The 17,913-nt window shown below is 34.0% G+C and overlaps 1 protein-coding gene across 1 annotated transcript in view; it reads right to left on the reverse strand.

Annotated features, from left to right (window-relative positions):
• Positions 1 to 755: 755 nt before the first annotated feature.
• LOC108516635 (protein MEMO1-like) overlaps positions 756 to 17,913 on the reverse strand; it is a 30,993-nt gene continuing 13,835 nt past the window's right edge. Inside the window, exons 4-6 of the mRNA XM_017854220.1 lie at positions 14,952 to 15,028; positions 1,450 to 1,554; positions 756 to 901 (exon numbers count right to left, since the gene is read on the reverse strand). Of these exons, the coding sequence (XP_017709709.1) occupies positions 890 to 901; positions 1,450 to 1,554; positions 14,952 to 15,028 (194 nt within the window). The 3' untranslated portion in view covers positions 756 to 889. The remainder of the gene's footprint in view (positions 902 to 1,449; positions 1,555 to 14,951; positions 15,029 to 17,913) is intronic.

Genomic DNA, 17,913 nt, shown 5'->3' on the forward strand with positions numbered 1-17,913 from the left:
TCCTTGCCAGTTTCTACAGCTGGCTTGCTGGCATTCAAAAAGCGGAAAAGCTCATATTTCATTCCATCTTCTGGAGCTCTGTGATAGCTAGAAAAAGAAAATTTAGTTAAGGACACACATCACAGTAAAAAAAGTGGGCACTCAATGTGTTTGTGGTTTGATGCTTTGTCCACTTCCAGCTGAAGCCTACGATATCTCTTTTGCTCTTTTGTTTCTTGGAATTTCTCTTGTTGCATCATATTTAAAATCAAAAAAAAAAAAAAAGAATTAATTATCATTCCTCAATAACTTCTAATCTTGTTTCTTGGATAATTAAGCATCAGTCATCATTTATCTCCTCTCCCTGTAATAAGGCCATTTTTTAAAACTCTTTTTAACTTTGTAAATATATTCTCTTCACTGAGTATAAACCAAATCCCCTGGCCACTTCTGTCTAAGACATCAGAGGTCTTTATCTGACTTTGACTAATTTGAAATGTATTAAAAAATCCAGATCTAAAAAGTATATGCTAGGATTTTACTTTAATTGTAGATTGGTTCAGCATTTACTTTATAATAAAATTTTATTTGATTCAATTAAGATTTTAGGAAATTAGTACAGTTTATTCTAGCTTCAATTTCAAAATTAGTTTAAGTTGAAAAGCTTTTCTTTGAAAAGTTTAAGTTTAGAAGAAAACCCTTCCTAAAACTCACTATATATTACCTTTCAAATCACATTAAAATAATACTGGACTTAAGGTCCTACCTTAGTCTATTCTGGACTATATTATCTTCTCCATTATTTCCCTGCCTCTCCAAATGAGCCCATTGTTACTTCCTCTCCCAATCCTGAGTATACACTTTCTTCTTTCTTAATGAATGTCATATTTTCATTCTTCTTGAATGAAAATTAGTAGTTTTCCTAATTAGAAGAAAAAAAAAACACTATTTCTCTTTCTAAAATCCAGCTAACCAAAATTTCTGACTCTTATCATTACTTAACTGAAGTAAGCGTTGTTTTGTTTTAATGAGAAAACACACATCATCTGTCTTGCTTTATCACATTATGAACATCTTAAGTTTAAGAGCAGAATCTTCCATTTATGTTTTATAGAGTCTAGACCACTAAATAAAACCAAAAAAGTAGTAAGACCATATATCTCTTAAAAGGTCATGTTGGTTTGTATTTATAAAGAGCATATTGGAACTAAGAGTCAAGAGAAAATGTGGGTCTCTATTCTAAATAACTTTCTGTATTTAACAGAAAGTATGGAACTGTATTCCAATGATAAATAACTTTATTCAAGTAACCAAAAGCAATGGAACTCCAAATTATATTAAAGATACTAAAAAGAAACTTGACCATAGGCACATAAAACCAATGATGCCATTATATCACAATGATAATGAGATATTTTGGAATATTATATGACCAAATGTTAAAAGTCAAGGCTTCCTAAAGATACTTACATTTAATAACACCCCAATGGGATGTCTTCCACATATAGTATTATGGTATTTCTTCAAGTAATTGCTAAAAGATACAGGGTCTAATTGTTCTATAATACTCATACCCTAAAAAAAAGAAAAAAAAGAGGAAGAAAAAAATAAAAGAAAAAGGACAATATTTATTATTTCCTAATTATATTTTAAAACTGTTACTTAAACATAATTCTTCAATTAGGGAGACACAAAGAAAACAGATTAAATAAACCTTGTGAAACATCAAACTCATTCACCAAAGCTATTACCATTATAGTCAACTCTCTACTAACAGAAAACTTTTAATCCCCAGTTTATTTTCTCCAAACCCCAGGTATGTTTCTATACTACTTTAATCAGTTGTCATTCAGCTGACAATCCTCAAACATTTCATAATATCTTTCTTCCACAGAAAGAAAACACAAAAGTAAATCTGCTGTGAAAATTTGTATATGAAACCTAAAATTTAATTTACTTTGTGGCTATTTTCTCCGTATCCGTTATATTCTTCCTGTTATTGGCATTAAAAATCAAGAGTTAATTGTAATTGAACTGTTGCCACAACATATACTTAAATATCAACCATGTAAGGTATTTTAAATCACCAGCATTAAATAATCTGGGTTTGTAGGGAAAAAAAACCCCACAAATTAAGAAAAAAGTTAACATATTTAAATTAATTTAAAGCTCATAATAAAGGCAGGCTTAAGCAACACAGATCTTTTTTTTTTTTTTTTTTTGAGCTGGAGTCTTGCTCTATCACCCAGGCTGGAGTGCAGTGGTAGGATCTCGGCTCACTGCAACCTCTGCCTCCTGGGTTCAAGTGATTTTCCTGCCTCAGCCTCCCAAGTAGCTGGGATTACACCGCCACACCCAGCTAATTTTTGTATTTTTAGTAGAGGCCGGGTTTCACCATGTTGGCCAGGCTGGTCTTGAACTCCTGACCTCAAGGGATCTGCCCACCTCGGCCTCCCAAAGTGCTTGGATTACAGGCATGAGTCACCGCACCCAGCCTACAACACAGATCTCTTATGAACCAGATTAACAATAAAGGAAAGCTTTTTATCTCTTTATTCTTTAAGCTAGAATGCCTTGTTTTCAACATCTTAATACAGAATAAAATTTGTCAGACTATTGTAAAAACAACCACTATGACTTGAACATTAGTTTATACTAAATTCTACAATCTCCAAATACATTCAAATAATGTATTTACAACTCATTAATATATAGCAACTTTAACTCACCAAGTCGGGGAAATAAATCATTGATTCTAGCTGATTATACACACATCAATTGTATTATTTTCTTACTCAGTTAAAACACTTTCTATTAAATAAACTGGATTCATACTCTCTGGGAGAAACCTAAATGGTGGTTTAGGGACTTAACTGGTTATTTTGTGTTTTTGTTTTTATTTCACATTTTAAAAAAACATATACAGTGTAAAAGCACCAAGAGTAATCAGATAAACATCTGTTAAAACCAAAAGTCATCTGGAAAATGATAATCAGTGGGTAACACAGAAATTTTATAGTGGCAGCATCAAAATTTAATTCTACAAAAAAACTTTCCTTCAGAATATTCAACTCCTTCACAAACATTATCAATATTCCATATATATATATATCTCTGAAACATAGACATATACATGTGCAATCAACTTTGAATTGCTTGCACATCAATTAGCCACTCTCGGATTGGTCCACAACCAGTTTGTAACGCTAAGTTGGTTGTTTCCTGCCAACCACGGTGCTTCCAGGTCAACACTCTCCACTGACACTTGGTATATAAGCTCAGAGAAATACAAACTTAAAAGTTAAACCTAAGATGGGCCAGGCATGAGGTGGCTCATGCCTATAATCCCAGCACTTTGGGAGGCTGAGGCGGGTGGGTCACCTGAGTTCAGGAGTTTGAGACCAGCCTGGCCAACATGGTGAAACCCCATTTCCACTAAAAATACAAAAATTAGCCAGTCGTGGTGGCACACGCCTATAATCCCAGCTACTTGGGAGTCTGAGACAGGACAATGGCTTGAACCTGGGAAGCAGAGGTTGCAGGGACCCGAGATTGTGCCACTGCACTCCAGCCTGGGGGACACAGCAAGACTCTGTCTCAAAAAACAAACAAACACACATACACATACACACACACACACATACACAAAGTTAAACGTAATATAAATAATATCATAATTCTGATGCCAAAACATTACAGTACATTTCTAACCCAAGAATGGATGGCAGTAATGCAGAGATGGAATTATAAATCTCTTCCATAAATAATGGATGATCAAGATATAACTCCCCTAGAGCTAAATGAACAGAGGCCCAAAACAGGCAAAAGTCCTGGTTCTAAATTTCTAATTGCAGACTCTTTCTCACTGACTATTCTGATGTATTAGAGTATAACAAGACTCATACTAACAATTCTTTGAACACTTACATAGCTACAACTTGCATACATATTGTAGGTGAACTTTTAATGCTCCGGAATGAAGTCTATCCAGGACAGCTTACCTTAAATATAAATCACTTATTAATAAATAATGTGACACCGAGATTCTAATGTACATTTTAATATTAAAATCTCAAAGCACATTCAGAACAAACATCACATTTAACTGATATGAATTTAAACAGAAGAAAACTAATGATCACATTTCAGAAGACAAAGAATTCAAAGTAACTGGTCAAGAAAACCTAACATAGAAAAACAGGAGACTAAATGCAGAAAAGATACTAGTAAGTAGAGTTAAAAATGAAGATATACTGATTAAATTACAAGAGAGAAAATAAAAAATTGATATGATAGGAGTTAAGAAATTAAATGTGCAAAATTTTAATTATTTAAAGTGTGCTATAAACCTACTAGTGCAAAAATTAATTCAATTATACTTAATTAGCTGACACAAGTGTTGGTTTAAGAGGTATGTCTCTTTATAAGGAAAGACAGAGAGGAAAACTAAGGCTTTTCTCATAGGTGAACCTCTAATTGAAAAATTCATGAAGTAGGCAAACAAAAGCAATAATGATAAAATTTAGAAATGGAACATTATTAACTAATACAGAATACTGGCGAATACACTTTTAGATATACCTATGTTTTTATGTTAACAGCTGTGAGATTACTATTAGGAAAACTCCCAAAAGACAGAAATGCTAGTTCAATGTTGGTGGCAAAAGTCCAAGAAGATGAAAAAGAATATCCTTCCCCAATTATGCTGAATTAACTGTTTTATTTCTTGAAATAGTAGAAGATATGATCAGTGAGTCTAAAGTCTAGGCAACGAGAGCTTCCTAAGGCCTAGGATAGTGAAAATTTGATTGTTCACATAAACTTGACCTAATGCGGAGGAGTGAAATGGGTCACTATACTATTCATTCAGCTCTAAGATGCTCTAAGATAAGGCAGACATTATAAACACCAAAAGCCCATCCATTAAGGATACAGGTTTCTGAGGAATTTAAGTTTCAGAAAGAAATCCACAAATTGAAAGCGAACTCCCTAAATTTAAGGAGTGAACCAATCTATCACTGTGTTGACTCTTCAAGTAATCGGTGAATGTTTGTGATGTCAAATTCCAAGTGGCAACCCTAAACTAAATAGGCAGTATTAACTGACAAAGCTCAAATTCAGGACTCTGATAAGACAACAAATTATCTTCCCTCTTTAAAAAAGTTTGCCTAGATTTAATAAAATGACAATCTAAAAATTATCACCCAGAAGTAAATCTCTCCCAAAAGTAATAAATGCAAAGGAGTAGCAAAACTTTTAGAGGCACTTAAGAAATAAAAACTAGAATCATTCCAACCACATAATTAACAGCACATTATCAAATCATTAGAAATTGTGGGTTTATAGTTTAAAGGATATACATTTATATTTGCAGATAAGTACACATTTAGTGACGTGGGGTAGGAAAAGGAAATATTCTAGTTTCTTTAAGAGGCATCAAGAGAAAATCGTTAACAGTGAAAGTTTTATGGAAAAAGCTCACCTTAAAAATAGCACTGCTAAGTAATGTACTAATAAATGGCTATCTTACAAGCGATGTTATAAAACTTACTAAGAAGCTACTGGCTTAGGTTCAAGAGAAAGAAGTATGAGGTGACAAAGGAACAATTTTCACTTTTAAAATAGTAGGAAGGAAGAAAAGTAGTTCATGTTCAAATTAAATGAAGTAAATGATAAATTTAAAAGAAAAAGAAGTTATAACAGATGAATACAATGACATTTTCAGATTATCCTTGCCGAATCATAATTTGCCAACGTCCATAATGAAACACTGGTCTACACCCAAAAAAGTAGTATAATAAAAATGATAACCTATGACCATCTCATAGAATAACTATGACTAATATTTCAAGTAAGTAAAGTTTACAAGATCATTATCTCCAAATAGGTTCTGCTTTAGTCACAGTAATTATTGACATTGCAAAGCACTAATTACCAAAGAAATTGGTCTATAGCCAAAAAAATTACAAGACTTTCAGAGTTTAGATATCCTATGCTACAGTTACATAATTTTTCCCAACTACATTTGGTAGTTCATTCTATATTTTGTGTTTTTTCACATAATTAATTTCTAAGATATTCAAGTGCTAGATATATAAACACTGTGCAATAAGAGGAATAGCTATTTTTCTTTTGCAACTTAGAAATGGTTTTATTTTGTAGCCTTGTAATAACTATATTTGGTAATAGTTTTCAGTTAAAAAGGACCAAAACTTAATTAACATGCTAATTTTGAACAGATGTAATCTAAAATTTTACACTTAGTTTCTTTTTACTCTATCAAACTTTCAAAATGTATACTTATTACTGCAATTCAAAATTGTTAACATTTTTATAATGCTTATGCAGAGAACCATCCAAGTACATTTTGTCTGAAAAGATCACATATGAAAACTAAGATACTGGTTCTCAAACAAATTAAATTATGTGTAATATAAAATAATCTCTTAGAAAAGAAATACGCCAAAGTACATTCACCATCTGATTAATCAATTAAGACAATACATTATTTAAGTCTGCCTAACAGCAAGTGTACATATATATACATGTAATATAAACACACCTAAGTTTACGTCTAGAGCTAACCATTCTTATTATTTTGACCCATGTATTCTAACTCCCAGAATTGACTTGGAATTTGAATCAACAGTATGCTAATAAAATAGAACACTTATGAGCCATTTAAAAATTCTAAATATAAATAAAAATATCTCAACAAATGGACCACAGAAATAAACTCCAAGTCCAAATGTCAAAATCAAATATTAAATTCAAGCATATTAATATGAAGCAAATACTCAATATTTATTCAGAATTTTTCAATATTTGAGACAGGGTCTCAGCAAATTTCAACAAAGTTCCACAACTGAGTTCTGTTGCAATGACAGGGTTAATGATTACTATAGTAAGCAATCTCATCTCTGTCCTGGCTTTAATGATCTACTGAGACCTCCCAAACTTACATCTCTAGTCGGATTGAAAGCCTTCTCTGAGCTCCAAACCAAAACAGTCAACCCATTAGCAAAGTCCTTTTGACTCTTACTTCTGAAAAGATCTGAACTCCATCCACTTCATTCTATCTCCACCAACATCACCACAGTCCAAGTTACTATCATCTCTCTCTCGAACTTCTGCCAATGGCCCATTGTTGCTACTACTTTTTTTTTTTTTTTTTTTTTTTTTTTTTTTTTGAGACAGAGGCCCCAGAACCAGAGTGCAGTGATGCGATCTTGGCTCACTCCAACCTCACCTCCACCTACTAGGTTTAAGCGATTCTCCTGCCTCAGCCTCCCGAGTAGCTGGGACTATAGGCATGCACCACCATGCCTGGCTAATTTTTGTATTTTTAGGAGAAAGGGGGTTGTGTCATGTTGGCTAGGCTGGTCTCAAACTCCTGGCCTCAACTGATCCGCCCGCCTCAGCCTCCCAAACTGCTGGGATTACAGACGTGAGCCACCACCCCCAGCCCAATTGTTGCTACTTCTGACCCTCCTGTATAATCCATTTGCCACACAACTACCAGAGTGACCTTAAAAATAATGCAAATTATATCATCTCACTTCCTATTGTATTTATATGAAGTTCTTACCCTCAATTATTACCCTATACTATCAGCTCCCTGCCTCTTTTATACACACCACTCTTCTTACTCTTATGCACCATACTCCCACAACACTGGCTTTTTCCTTTTCTTCTAACACACCAGCCTCTTTCTGAACTTAAGGTCTTTGCACTGGCAACTTCTCCGGTCTAAAATGCTCTTCCCTCTGATCTTTACTTGGTTTGCTCTTTCTTATCATTCCGAACTCACTTTAATTTTCATCCTCAAGGCAGTCTTTCTCAGACCACTCAATCCAAGCCCTCCAATCATTTACCATCATTTACGGTTTTAGGTATTTTCTGCACACATTACTACTTGAAACTAATTAATATATTTCCTTACCTTTTAAAATTAACATGTATCTCCTCCAATTAGAAGTTTTATGACAGTAAGAACCATGTTTGCTTATTGCTGTACCTCCACCAACGCCTCAGGATGTATACGTACTCAAAAATAATTGGCAAAATGAAAATCCAAATGTCGACCTGATTGACATCTCTACTTAGATGTCTTAAAGGCAATAGCAAACATAACATATCCCTAACAGAATTTATGATCTTCCTGCCCCACCAAAAAAAATTTTGGTCCTTTCTTCCTGTGCTTACGGGCTAAATAAATAATGTAACCATCCAACCAGCAGAATAGCCAAAAATTTAAGAGTCATCCTTGACATTTCCTTGACCCCTGCAAGCTCAATCCACCTCCAAGTCCCATCATCAATTTGTCTCCTAAATACACTGAATATATACATTTCTGTCCCTCTCTTCTACCACCATCATCCCACCTTAAATTACCATCGTTTCTCATCTGGACTACCTAACTGGTCTACATGTATCTCCTCCAGCCTCCTTCCAACCCATTTGCTACACTGCAGCCATATGATGTATTCAAATACAAAACCAACTTTATCACTTCCCTATTTAAGATTCTTCAAGATAGCTGTTCTAGAGTCTTTAAGCTTCATTTCTCACCACCCTCCTCATCCATTCTCATTCATTCAACAAATGTATATATTGTGTGCCCACTGACAGGCCCTGCGATGGAAAAATGGACAAAGCCCCTGTTCTCATGAAGCTTATATAATCCAATGAGGGAGATAACCCCAAGACAAATCAACAAATGAATAATAAGTCATGCAGTAATAAATACCTAGAATAAAAATACAGCAGGGTAAGGTCAATGAACAGCTGTTCATCCAAGGAGCCTAATGGAAAATGATGCACGCTTTTTGGCTGTCACAATAATTTGAAGATGCTATTGGGACTCAGTGGGATTCCAGGGATGCTGACACAAGACAGTTTCATACACAAAGACTGTTCTCCATCCATAAAACTACAGAATACCTACAGCCTTAATTATCTATACATTAATTCCACTTTATATACAAACAGAAATAAGTTTTGCATTGATTTTAATACACAATGAGTTTCCCAGGAATAAAACTATCATGCAAAGTGGGGGAAGACTGTACTTCTTTTGTTTACAAGTTTACTAAGAATTGTTCACCATTTTGGAAAATCAAGTCACTAGCAATTGCACTTAGTAATTTCAGTCACTAACACATACCTGTGTAAGTGTGCATCTGTAGCTGTTTTTACGTTAATAATACTATTCATAAACATTTGAATACTTCATTGTACCTTCTAATTTAGTTGTGCCTGGGCATTTACATTCTTAAATACATATTTATTATAAATTCCTTTTATTTCCTTTACATGTTACAGTTAGGAGAGTCATGTTTTCAAATTGCATACAGGAAGATTATATCCATTAATTTATTCATTTGAAAAATATGTACTGACCACCTACTTATATTCTAATCACTATTCTAGGCACTGTGTATACATCAGTGAACAAAACAAATATCCTGATTGACAGAAATGTAGTTAAGTATTTAGTTTTTTAGAAGAAAAAGTGGAACAGGGTACAGTGGACTGAGAATGCTGCAAGGGTAGGATGTAGGATGCAAAATTAAATAGAGTAGTCAGAAGGCCCCACTGAGAAGGTGAAAGCTAAGCAGACTTGAGGTAAGTGAGACAGTCAAGTGCAAAACAGGCAAAAGCCCTAAGCTAGGCACATACCTGACATTATCAAGGCACAGTAAGGAGATCAGTGTGTCCACAGTAGAGTGAAAGAAGAGTAAAAGGAAGAAGATGGAGGGCTCTTAACATTTGGAGGCTGCAAGTCACGTTGGTCCTTTTTGCCTACCCATTGTAAAGACACTGGCTTTTATTCTGACTGAAAGGGGGCAATTTTACAGGAGATACGGGGCAGAAGAGTAACATGATCTGATTTAGATTTTAAAATAATTGCTTTGGTTCCTACTTTAAGCTACCTGAGACTGACGAACACAAGAGTAGGTCTAAGAAGACCAGTTAGGAAAGTGGAAGGACAGGACCACCATCATTTGAATTAAGAAAGTCTATGAGTAGAACAGGTCTTGGTGGGAAGAGAATCAGGAACTCTGTCTGGAATGTGTTTAGTATGAGCTGTTTATAAGACATCCAAGTGGAAATTATGTATGGGTGTTTGAAAATGTGGTTCTGGCAGGAGTTACTCTTACATTTTGATGCAAAAGCATTACTTTTGATAAAATTTAGTACAAACTTGCTAAAGACCATGTCCAGGAAGACTTTATTTACTTTGAAAATTTTTAGTACTGAGGTATCTTTCAAAATTATTTTCCGTATGGTTACTTAACCAAAAAAAAGGTAATTTTAATGACGGGAAAATTTACATGCATAACATTAATAATTTATATTTCACATATATACAGCCACTCCACAGATTCTTTCCTAAAGGAATAAAATACAAGACAAGAAAGGTTAAACTGGGGAGAAATGAGAATCATACAGGTGATATAATCGTAAGTCAAATCTCTCTAAGACCTCAAACTAGGAATTAATGTTACTGGAAATTCTGAAGTAATCTCACAGCTCCCATCTTTAAAAACTCCTCCTTTGACTGTGTTTCCCTGGATCTCCTCACCTACCAAATCAGTTAACATTTAAACACTGCTCCTTTCTGTCATACTCAAAACTAGTAGAGAACAATTTTTCACATTTGGTTTTTGCCTCTTCATTCCAATTTACCTTCTAACCTGATTCCACTGAAACTGCTCTTGCAAGGTTCTTAATTCACCTCTGTGCAGCATTTGATAGTCTTCCTCCCTCTTTGCTAAATAAAGCTCATCCTCTCTGTGATATTGCTCGTTCTCAGTTCTCTCTAAGCAGAATTCTACTGACTCTTCTTTATCTCCTCTTCCACTTAATACTGGTATGTCCATCTGATCTAACTCCCCCTTTGTTCCTACTCCTTATACTCTCTCTGGAGATTGACTCTGTGAACAATGGCATTAACATCCTTTCTTCCCATCCACTCCTCATACATCAATAATTTCAAAATGTTTATCTCCATCCAGACCTACCTTCATGTTCTAAACCAGTACTGTCCAATAAAAATATAATGCAGGCCATATATGTAATTTTAAAATTTATTGTATCCATATTTAAAAAAAAACAGGTAAAATTTATTTTAAGATATTTTATTAAACACAATCTGGCAGTATCATTTTATAATATAATCAAGATAGATTATTTTTGAGATATTTTTGTTCCTTTTATACTACATGTTCAAAATCCAGTGTGTATTTTACACTTACAGCATACCTCAAGTTGTATAACCACACTTCACATACTCAATAAATACATGTAATTGGTGGCTACAGTATCAAAAAGTGCAGTTCTAAACAACACAAAAGCCATGTCTAAAACTGAACTCATCTTTTTCTTTAAATCTGTCCCTCTTATATTCCCTGTATTAGTGTGTACATCTATGTACACACGGAAGCCAGAAATCATCCCACATCCCACCACTCCCTTAACATGACACACCTAATTAATCCCTAAAGTCCTTTTCATTCTACCTCCTAAATGTCTCTCAGCTTTCTATACTGTAATGGCTGGTTCTAAGTATGTTCAACCACTGGACTCTAACTTCCATTAAGTCACGGACTATGTTTTCTCTTGTTTATGTCTTCAATACTGCACAGAGTACCAGACAAATAGCAGATACCCATTAACCATTTGCTTTGACAATCATTAATCATTTGCTATACGGACAAAGCCAGAAAAAGTTTTCTGAGGCAACTGAGAACTAAACCTCAGAATAAAAAGTCAAAGGAGAGTTAATCAACTGAAATGAAAACATCAAGAAGCCAAAAGAGAAGACAATACATTAAAATCCAAATAAAATTCTAAAGGTAAAAGTATTGGACAATAATTGGATTTAAAGTAGCAACTAAGGTAAGTTTACATATGATAAACACACTAAGTAACGAACTTTGCATTCATTACATTTGGCTTTAATAAAATATACTACATGACATATTCTATTTATACATTCATATCCAGATTCCTTACTAAAATATTTGATCTACTTTAGACCAAATAATCTTATACTAAAACATATGCATAAGGTTTAACACATTGGTAGAGCTGATTTGAACAAACTGAAGACTTATAAGCTGATAGAATTTAAAGACAATTTAGAGATCATCTAGTCCAAGTCTACCTTCTTCCAGATAAGGAAATGAAAACTAGAGTATTAAAATAATCTGTCAACGGTCATAGAGAGCAAGTTAGAGTTGTTCTGCTATATTTAATACTGTTTATGAGTAAATCCCAAAATTATTTGTGTTATTTAAAAAATTAAAATAAGTATCATCAGCTTAGGCAACTTGGCGAAACCCCATCACTAAAAACTAAAACTAAAACTAAAAATAATTAGCCAGGTATGGTGGTACATGTCTACAGTCCCAGCTACTTGGTTGGCTGAAGTGGGAGGATTGTTGAAACCCAGCAGGTTGAGGCTGCAGTGAGCTGTGATTGCGCCACTGCACTCCAGCCTGGGTGACAGAGAGAAACTGTCGAAAAGAAAAGAAAAGAAAAAAAGAAAAGAGAAGAGAAGAGAAGAGAAGAGAAGAGAAGAGAAAAGAAAAAGGAAGGAAGGAAGGAAGGAAGGAAGGAAGGAAGGAAGGAAGGAAGGAAGGGAAAAAATATTATGATTACTATAGCACGTCAAGAAAAAAAGACAGTAGGATCAACATTTACTATACTCCTAAGCTAGGTAAGAATATAGTTATATTTTAAAATTCTGTGTTTAGAACAACAAATTGAAATTCCTTTTAAGAAAAATCCAGGCCAGGTGCAGTGGCTCATGACTGTAATCTCAGCACTTTGGGAGGCCAAGGAGGGTGGATCACTTGATCTCAGGAGTTCCAACCAGTCTGGGCAACATGGCGAAACCTCGTCTCTACAAAAAACTACAAAAAAAAAATTAGCTAGGTGTGGTGGTACGCATCTGTGCTCGACTGCCTGAGCCGGAAAGGTTGAGGCAGCAGTGAGCCATGATGGTGCTACTACACTCCAGCCTAGGTGATAGAGTTAGAGCTTGCCTTCAAAAACAAAAACAAAAAAGACCAAAAAAACAAAAAAACAAAAAAAAAAAAGGAAAAAAAGAAAAATCCAAATCCAAATGGCCCAAAACAAGATAATACACTAAGAATTTGTAAAAGAGCAAAATGACAAACGAAGAGAAAAAAAAACAAATTATTTGCATCTGTAAAATAATTTTGTTTTCTTATGCTTTTTTTATAGCTCTTTTAATAGATACCTAAAGGCTCCAGGTCATAAAGTTCAAATCTTAATACATGCCAAGTGCGGTAGCTCACACCTGTAATCTCAGCACTCTGGGAGGCAGGAGGGTTACTTGAAGCCACGGGTTCAAAACCAGCCTGCGCAATAAAACAAGACTTGTCTTTACAAAAAAAAAAAAAAAAAAACAAAAGAAAAGAAAAGAAAAAAGCTGGGTGCGATGTCACATGCCTGTAATCCCAGGACTTTTGAGAGGCTGAGGCTGGCAGATCACTTGTGCTCAGGAGTCTGAGACCAGCCTGGGCAACATGGTGAAACCCTATCTTTACAAAAAATACAAAAATCAGACGGGCTTGGTGGTAGGCACCTGGTAGGCACCCCAGCTACTGGGGAGGTTGAGGTGGGAGAATTGCTTGAGACTGGGAGGTAGAGGCTACAATGAGCCAAATCACACCACTGCACGCCAGCCTGGGCCACAGAGTGAGACCTTGTCTCTAAATAAATAAATATTAGTTGGGTATGGTGGCATGTGCCTATAGTCCCAGCTACTCAGGAGGCTATGGCAGGAGGATTGCTTAAGCCCAGAAATTCCAGGTTGCAGGGAGCTATGATGTGCCACTGCACTCCAGCCTCGGTAATAGAGTGAGTCCCTGTCTCTTAAAAAAAGGAAAATATAAATATCTTAATATGCATGCTTAAGATCAACGGGAAATGCAAATCAAAACAAAAATGAAATTAGATAAATAATCTAATTTACAGGATATTTTACAGAAATATGTCAATGATGTGAGTTTATTATGTTTAAAATATTAATTCCATTAAATTTGAGATCATTTTGAGAGCTTCTAAAAATCTGAAGAAAAAAAGTAGTTCCAAAATAAACATGCCTCTGTCAGGTCAAACTGCTGGTCCACGGAAATAATAAAAATAAATTCACACACAAAAAAAAATGCCTGAAATTTTAAAATTTAAAATAAAGTATATGTATAAATCCCTTCAGCATGGCAGACAAGATTTAAGTTAGCTACATTTTGTGTACATTGGAATTCCTGTATACTATCATCATAAGGCTATGATATCTTTATTTCCAGAGGTAAAAGGGCAATAATTTTAAAAAATAAAGACTTTCAGTCAAACCTTTATAATTTTCAGGTTATTTACTTCAAGTTTACATATATTTCCTCCAATAGAATACAGATTTTTAGTAGCTAATTCATAAAATCTTCATCATCACTTAAGAACAGTAATTTGGCCTGCTATCAAAACTAAAAATATACTAAGTTATTTAATAAATTTTAAGAAACAACAATGCTGTTCAGAAGGAGTCAAAAGAAGGAATCAAAAGAAATATTTCAGGTAGTCATGAAACAAATAGGAGTCAAGGTATCCATCATCTGCTATGGTTACTACTGCTTAACAGTAAATGATGGTATTAGTATCCTATTGTCCCTAAAGCTAAAGTACTTCTCTAAAAAGTATTTTAAATCTGTATATATTATTCTTAAATATTCTCATTAATCAAACAAAATTATGATGATGGAAATTCCTACTAGAATAGGGATTATTCTTATAGTCAATATTTATATGACACATTGCATTTTGTACATTTAAAGATAGGGAAAAAAGTATATTATTTCAACATATTAAGTCTTGAATTACTAATCTGAAATTAAAGAAAAAGCCTTAGAGCATTAAAATCCCACACCTGAAAGACTTACCATTTTATCTAGATGTTCAATGGATCTATAAATCTCCCCCTGGGATTCATCATAGTAACTGTAACGGAACCTTTGACCTTGAAACAAATATCATGTACAAAATAAAATAGGGAAAAATTAGAAGCTAAAAGAAAGCAAGCGCTTACCAAATAATTTCAGTTCTCATGAAAGGCAAAGCACAGCTTAAGCCTCTGAGAGAATCATTCCCAAGAGCCCTTATACATAAAAATAAAAGGCATATTTGGGAAGGTAATAAAGAAATGATATCACCAATGTTTTATGATGTTAAGAACTATTTCAAATTGTAGAAACCTTAAAATCACCAGAAATACAAGATTAAGGAAACAAAACAGCTTAAAAGTTAGAAGCATTGTTAAACATTTTATCAGTCTAAACCCAAAGAATATTACTGAAGAAAATTTGGTTTAAGAAAACTATCTTGGTATAACAAATCACTAAAAGCCTTAGCTTTTGCTGTACAAAGGTTTGATCTCTATTACAGGGAAAAAAAAAATGTAGGTCACAAATACTGTAACTTATGTGATTTTTATGAAGTAAATTTTTTAAAAAATATCTCATTTTTGCACTACTTAGAAAAGGATCAAAACAAGTGCCTTACGCAATGTGAACAGAATACACAAAAGGGTAAATATAATATAAATATAATAAATATTCCTACCCTGACATAAAATGTCAGTAAGAGTAAAAGCATAGAACATTCAATGTTTTGGCTATTCTCCAAAGAACAGAGAGGGTAAAATGAAAGAGGCTTAAAGAGAAGACAGAAACAAAAGTCTCAGAAGATAAATTGTTTCCTACTAGTTACATGAAAATCAAAAGTTAAAAATTTTCTTAACTAATTATGGAGTGTTACTCAACTGACTGCAACGTATTTCAGATACACCTAAATCTATCTTTCAGCAGTGCCTTTTTTCTAAGAAGTCATTACTTTTGTATTTCCTTAATGTTAAAGATTAACCAAAATGCATTTCTAAACAAATTAAGAGTATACAAATCATGTACACACATCATATGTCTTGTGCTTCATGTTTAGAGCAATATTGATATATCCAGTTACCACCCTCACACCTGAAGACATGGAACTCTTTAGCTGGATAATTAAGATTTTTAAGTTTTCTGTTCATCTTACTAAAAAAATTACGAAAATGATGGGCAGTGTAAAATTATAAAACCCTCTTTGATGTCCTTTTTGAAAAACTACACATCACAGAACTGAAACACTTCATTCATTTGTTGATACTGATCACCTTTGATGGTCATCTTTCTAAAATATGTCATATTTCCTTAATGTTCACATTTTAACTTTTCGTATACAGTAATATAATTACTCAATGTGGCAGTCCTTATTCTCTCCCAAGAGCCATTATTCAATCAATATTGCATCTTACAACTTAACTGATGATATCCTAGAATTGGGCAATAGGGTCTGAAATAATATCTGCTTCCTGAATAAAACAATAAAGATTACTGCATGTTACCTTAGCTATGAGATCAACTATAGTCTTTGAACTAAAAAAAAATTCTTAAAACAATGATAATTTATCATTCAATGCCTCTATACTGATAATTCATTAAACATTTCTTTCAAAATTTAGAGTTAGGTACAGCTTTATTTTTCTGTAAAGAATGTATATATTAATACTTCAGGCATAACTAACAATGAGAAATACCTAATAACTATATAATTGACACTTTTTTTTCTTTTTTTTTTTTTTTTAAAGATGGAGTCTCACCCTGTTCCCCAGGCTGGAGTGCAGTGGCGTAACCTCGGCTCACTGCAACCTCTGCCTCCCGGGTTCAAGTGATTCTTCTGCCTCAGCCTCCCAAGTAGCTGGGACTATAGGCATGTGCCACCACATCCAGCTAATTTTTGTATCTTTAGTAAAGACAGGGTTTCACCATGTTGGCCAGGCTGGTCTCAAACTCCTGACCTCAAGTGATCCACCTGCCTTGGCCTCCCAAAGTGCTGGGATTACAGGCGTGAGCCACCACACCCAGCCTGACACTATTTTTCTCATTGCCAGGTGGCTGTGAGAAGGCTGCTCAATGCCAAATCTAAAGTGCATTTATAAGAATTTATCGATTCAATTCATTTGATACTAAATTTTTACTTCTATTTCAAAGTTATTTTGACAAAGCTGTCCAAAATCTTTCTGAAGCAAATGAACACCTTAGACAAGAATATTCTGACTCACTCTCACTACAGTAAGAACAACATTCTTGGAGGAAACCAAGTTAGTATACACCTCAGTTCTTTGAACCTTAACTGCTTTAGGTTTACACTAATACATTCTCTCTTCCCTGCTTCTGGAAATAGCTGTTAGTTTTGGCTACTATCAGTAAGCCTTCTGACTGGGACATAATCTACTGCTACTTCCAGGTGCAGAGAAAAAATGCATATACTTCATGATAGTCATTTGTTACTCAAAAGTCTTTTCTGCTTAATTCCAAGTAAAGAGTTGCTGTTCCAAATGGCTGAAGTTGGTCAAACCAGACTTAATAGTAAGTGAAAAGTCTATACTTTAAATTGCTATCTTGTTCATATAGGCCATTTTCTATGTAACTTTCACTTAAAAACTGCTTCTGAAGGAAAAAAAGAGGAAATGTTTGAAATACTTTAAAATACTGGATCAGCATGGGATTTAATGAAATGCAAAAATGCACAGAGAACCAATGGGAATAAATGCTATCTACTTTTTGTTACTCTTTAGTAGCTACCTCATATTTAATAACTGAAAAACTGACTATAAATATTTGAAGGATTCTAAAGAATGTTTCGATTAAGTAGCTAAATCCACACTACATATGGCTACTACACTGAATAAATATTTTAGTTGTAACAGCTCAAATTGTCTCATGGTAATTTTTTTAAAATTATACAAATATTTAAAAATCACTTGAACAATGAATGTATTCTGGTCAATATACAAACAGAAGGCAT

Source organism: Rhinopithecus bieti, unplaced genomic scaffold (assembly GCF_001698545.2).
Source record: "Rhinopithecus bieti isolate Rb0 unplaced genomic scaffold, ASM169854v2 scaffold_37555, whole genome shotgun sequence".
Lineage (NCBI taxonomy): Eukaryota > Metazoa > Chordata > Mammalia > Primates > Cercopithecidae > Rhinopithecus > Rhinopithecus bieti.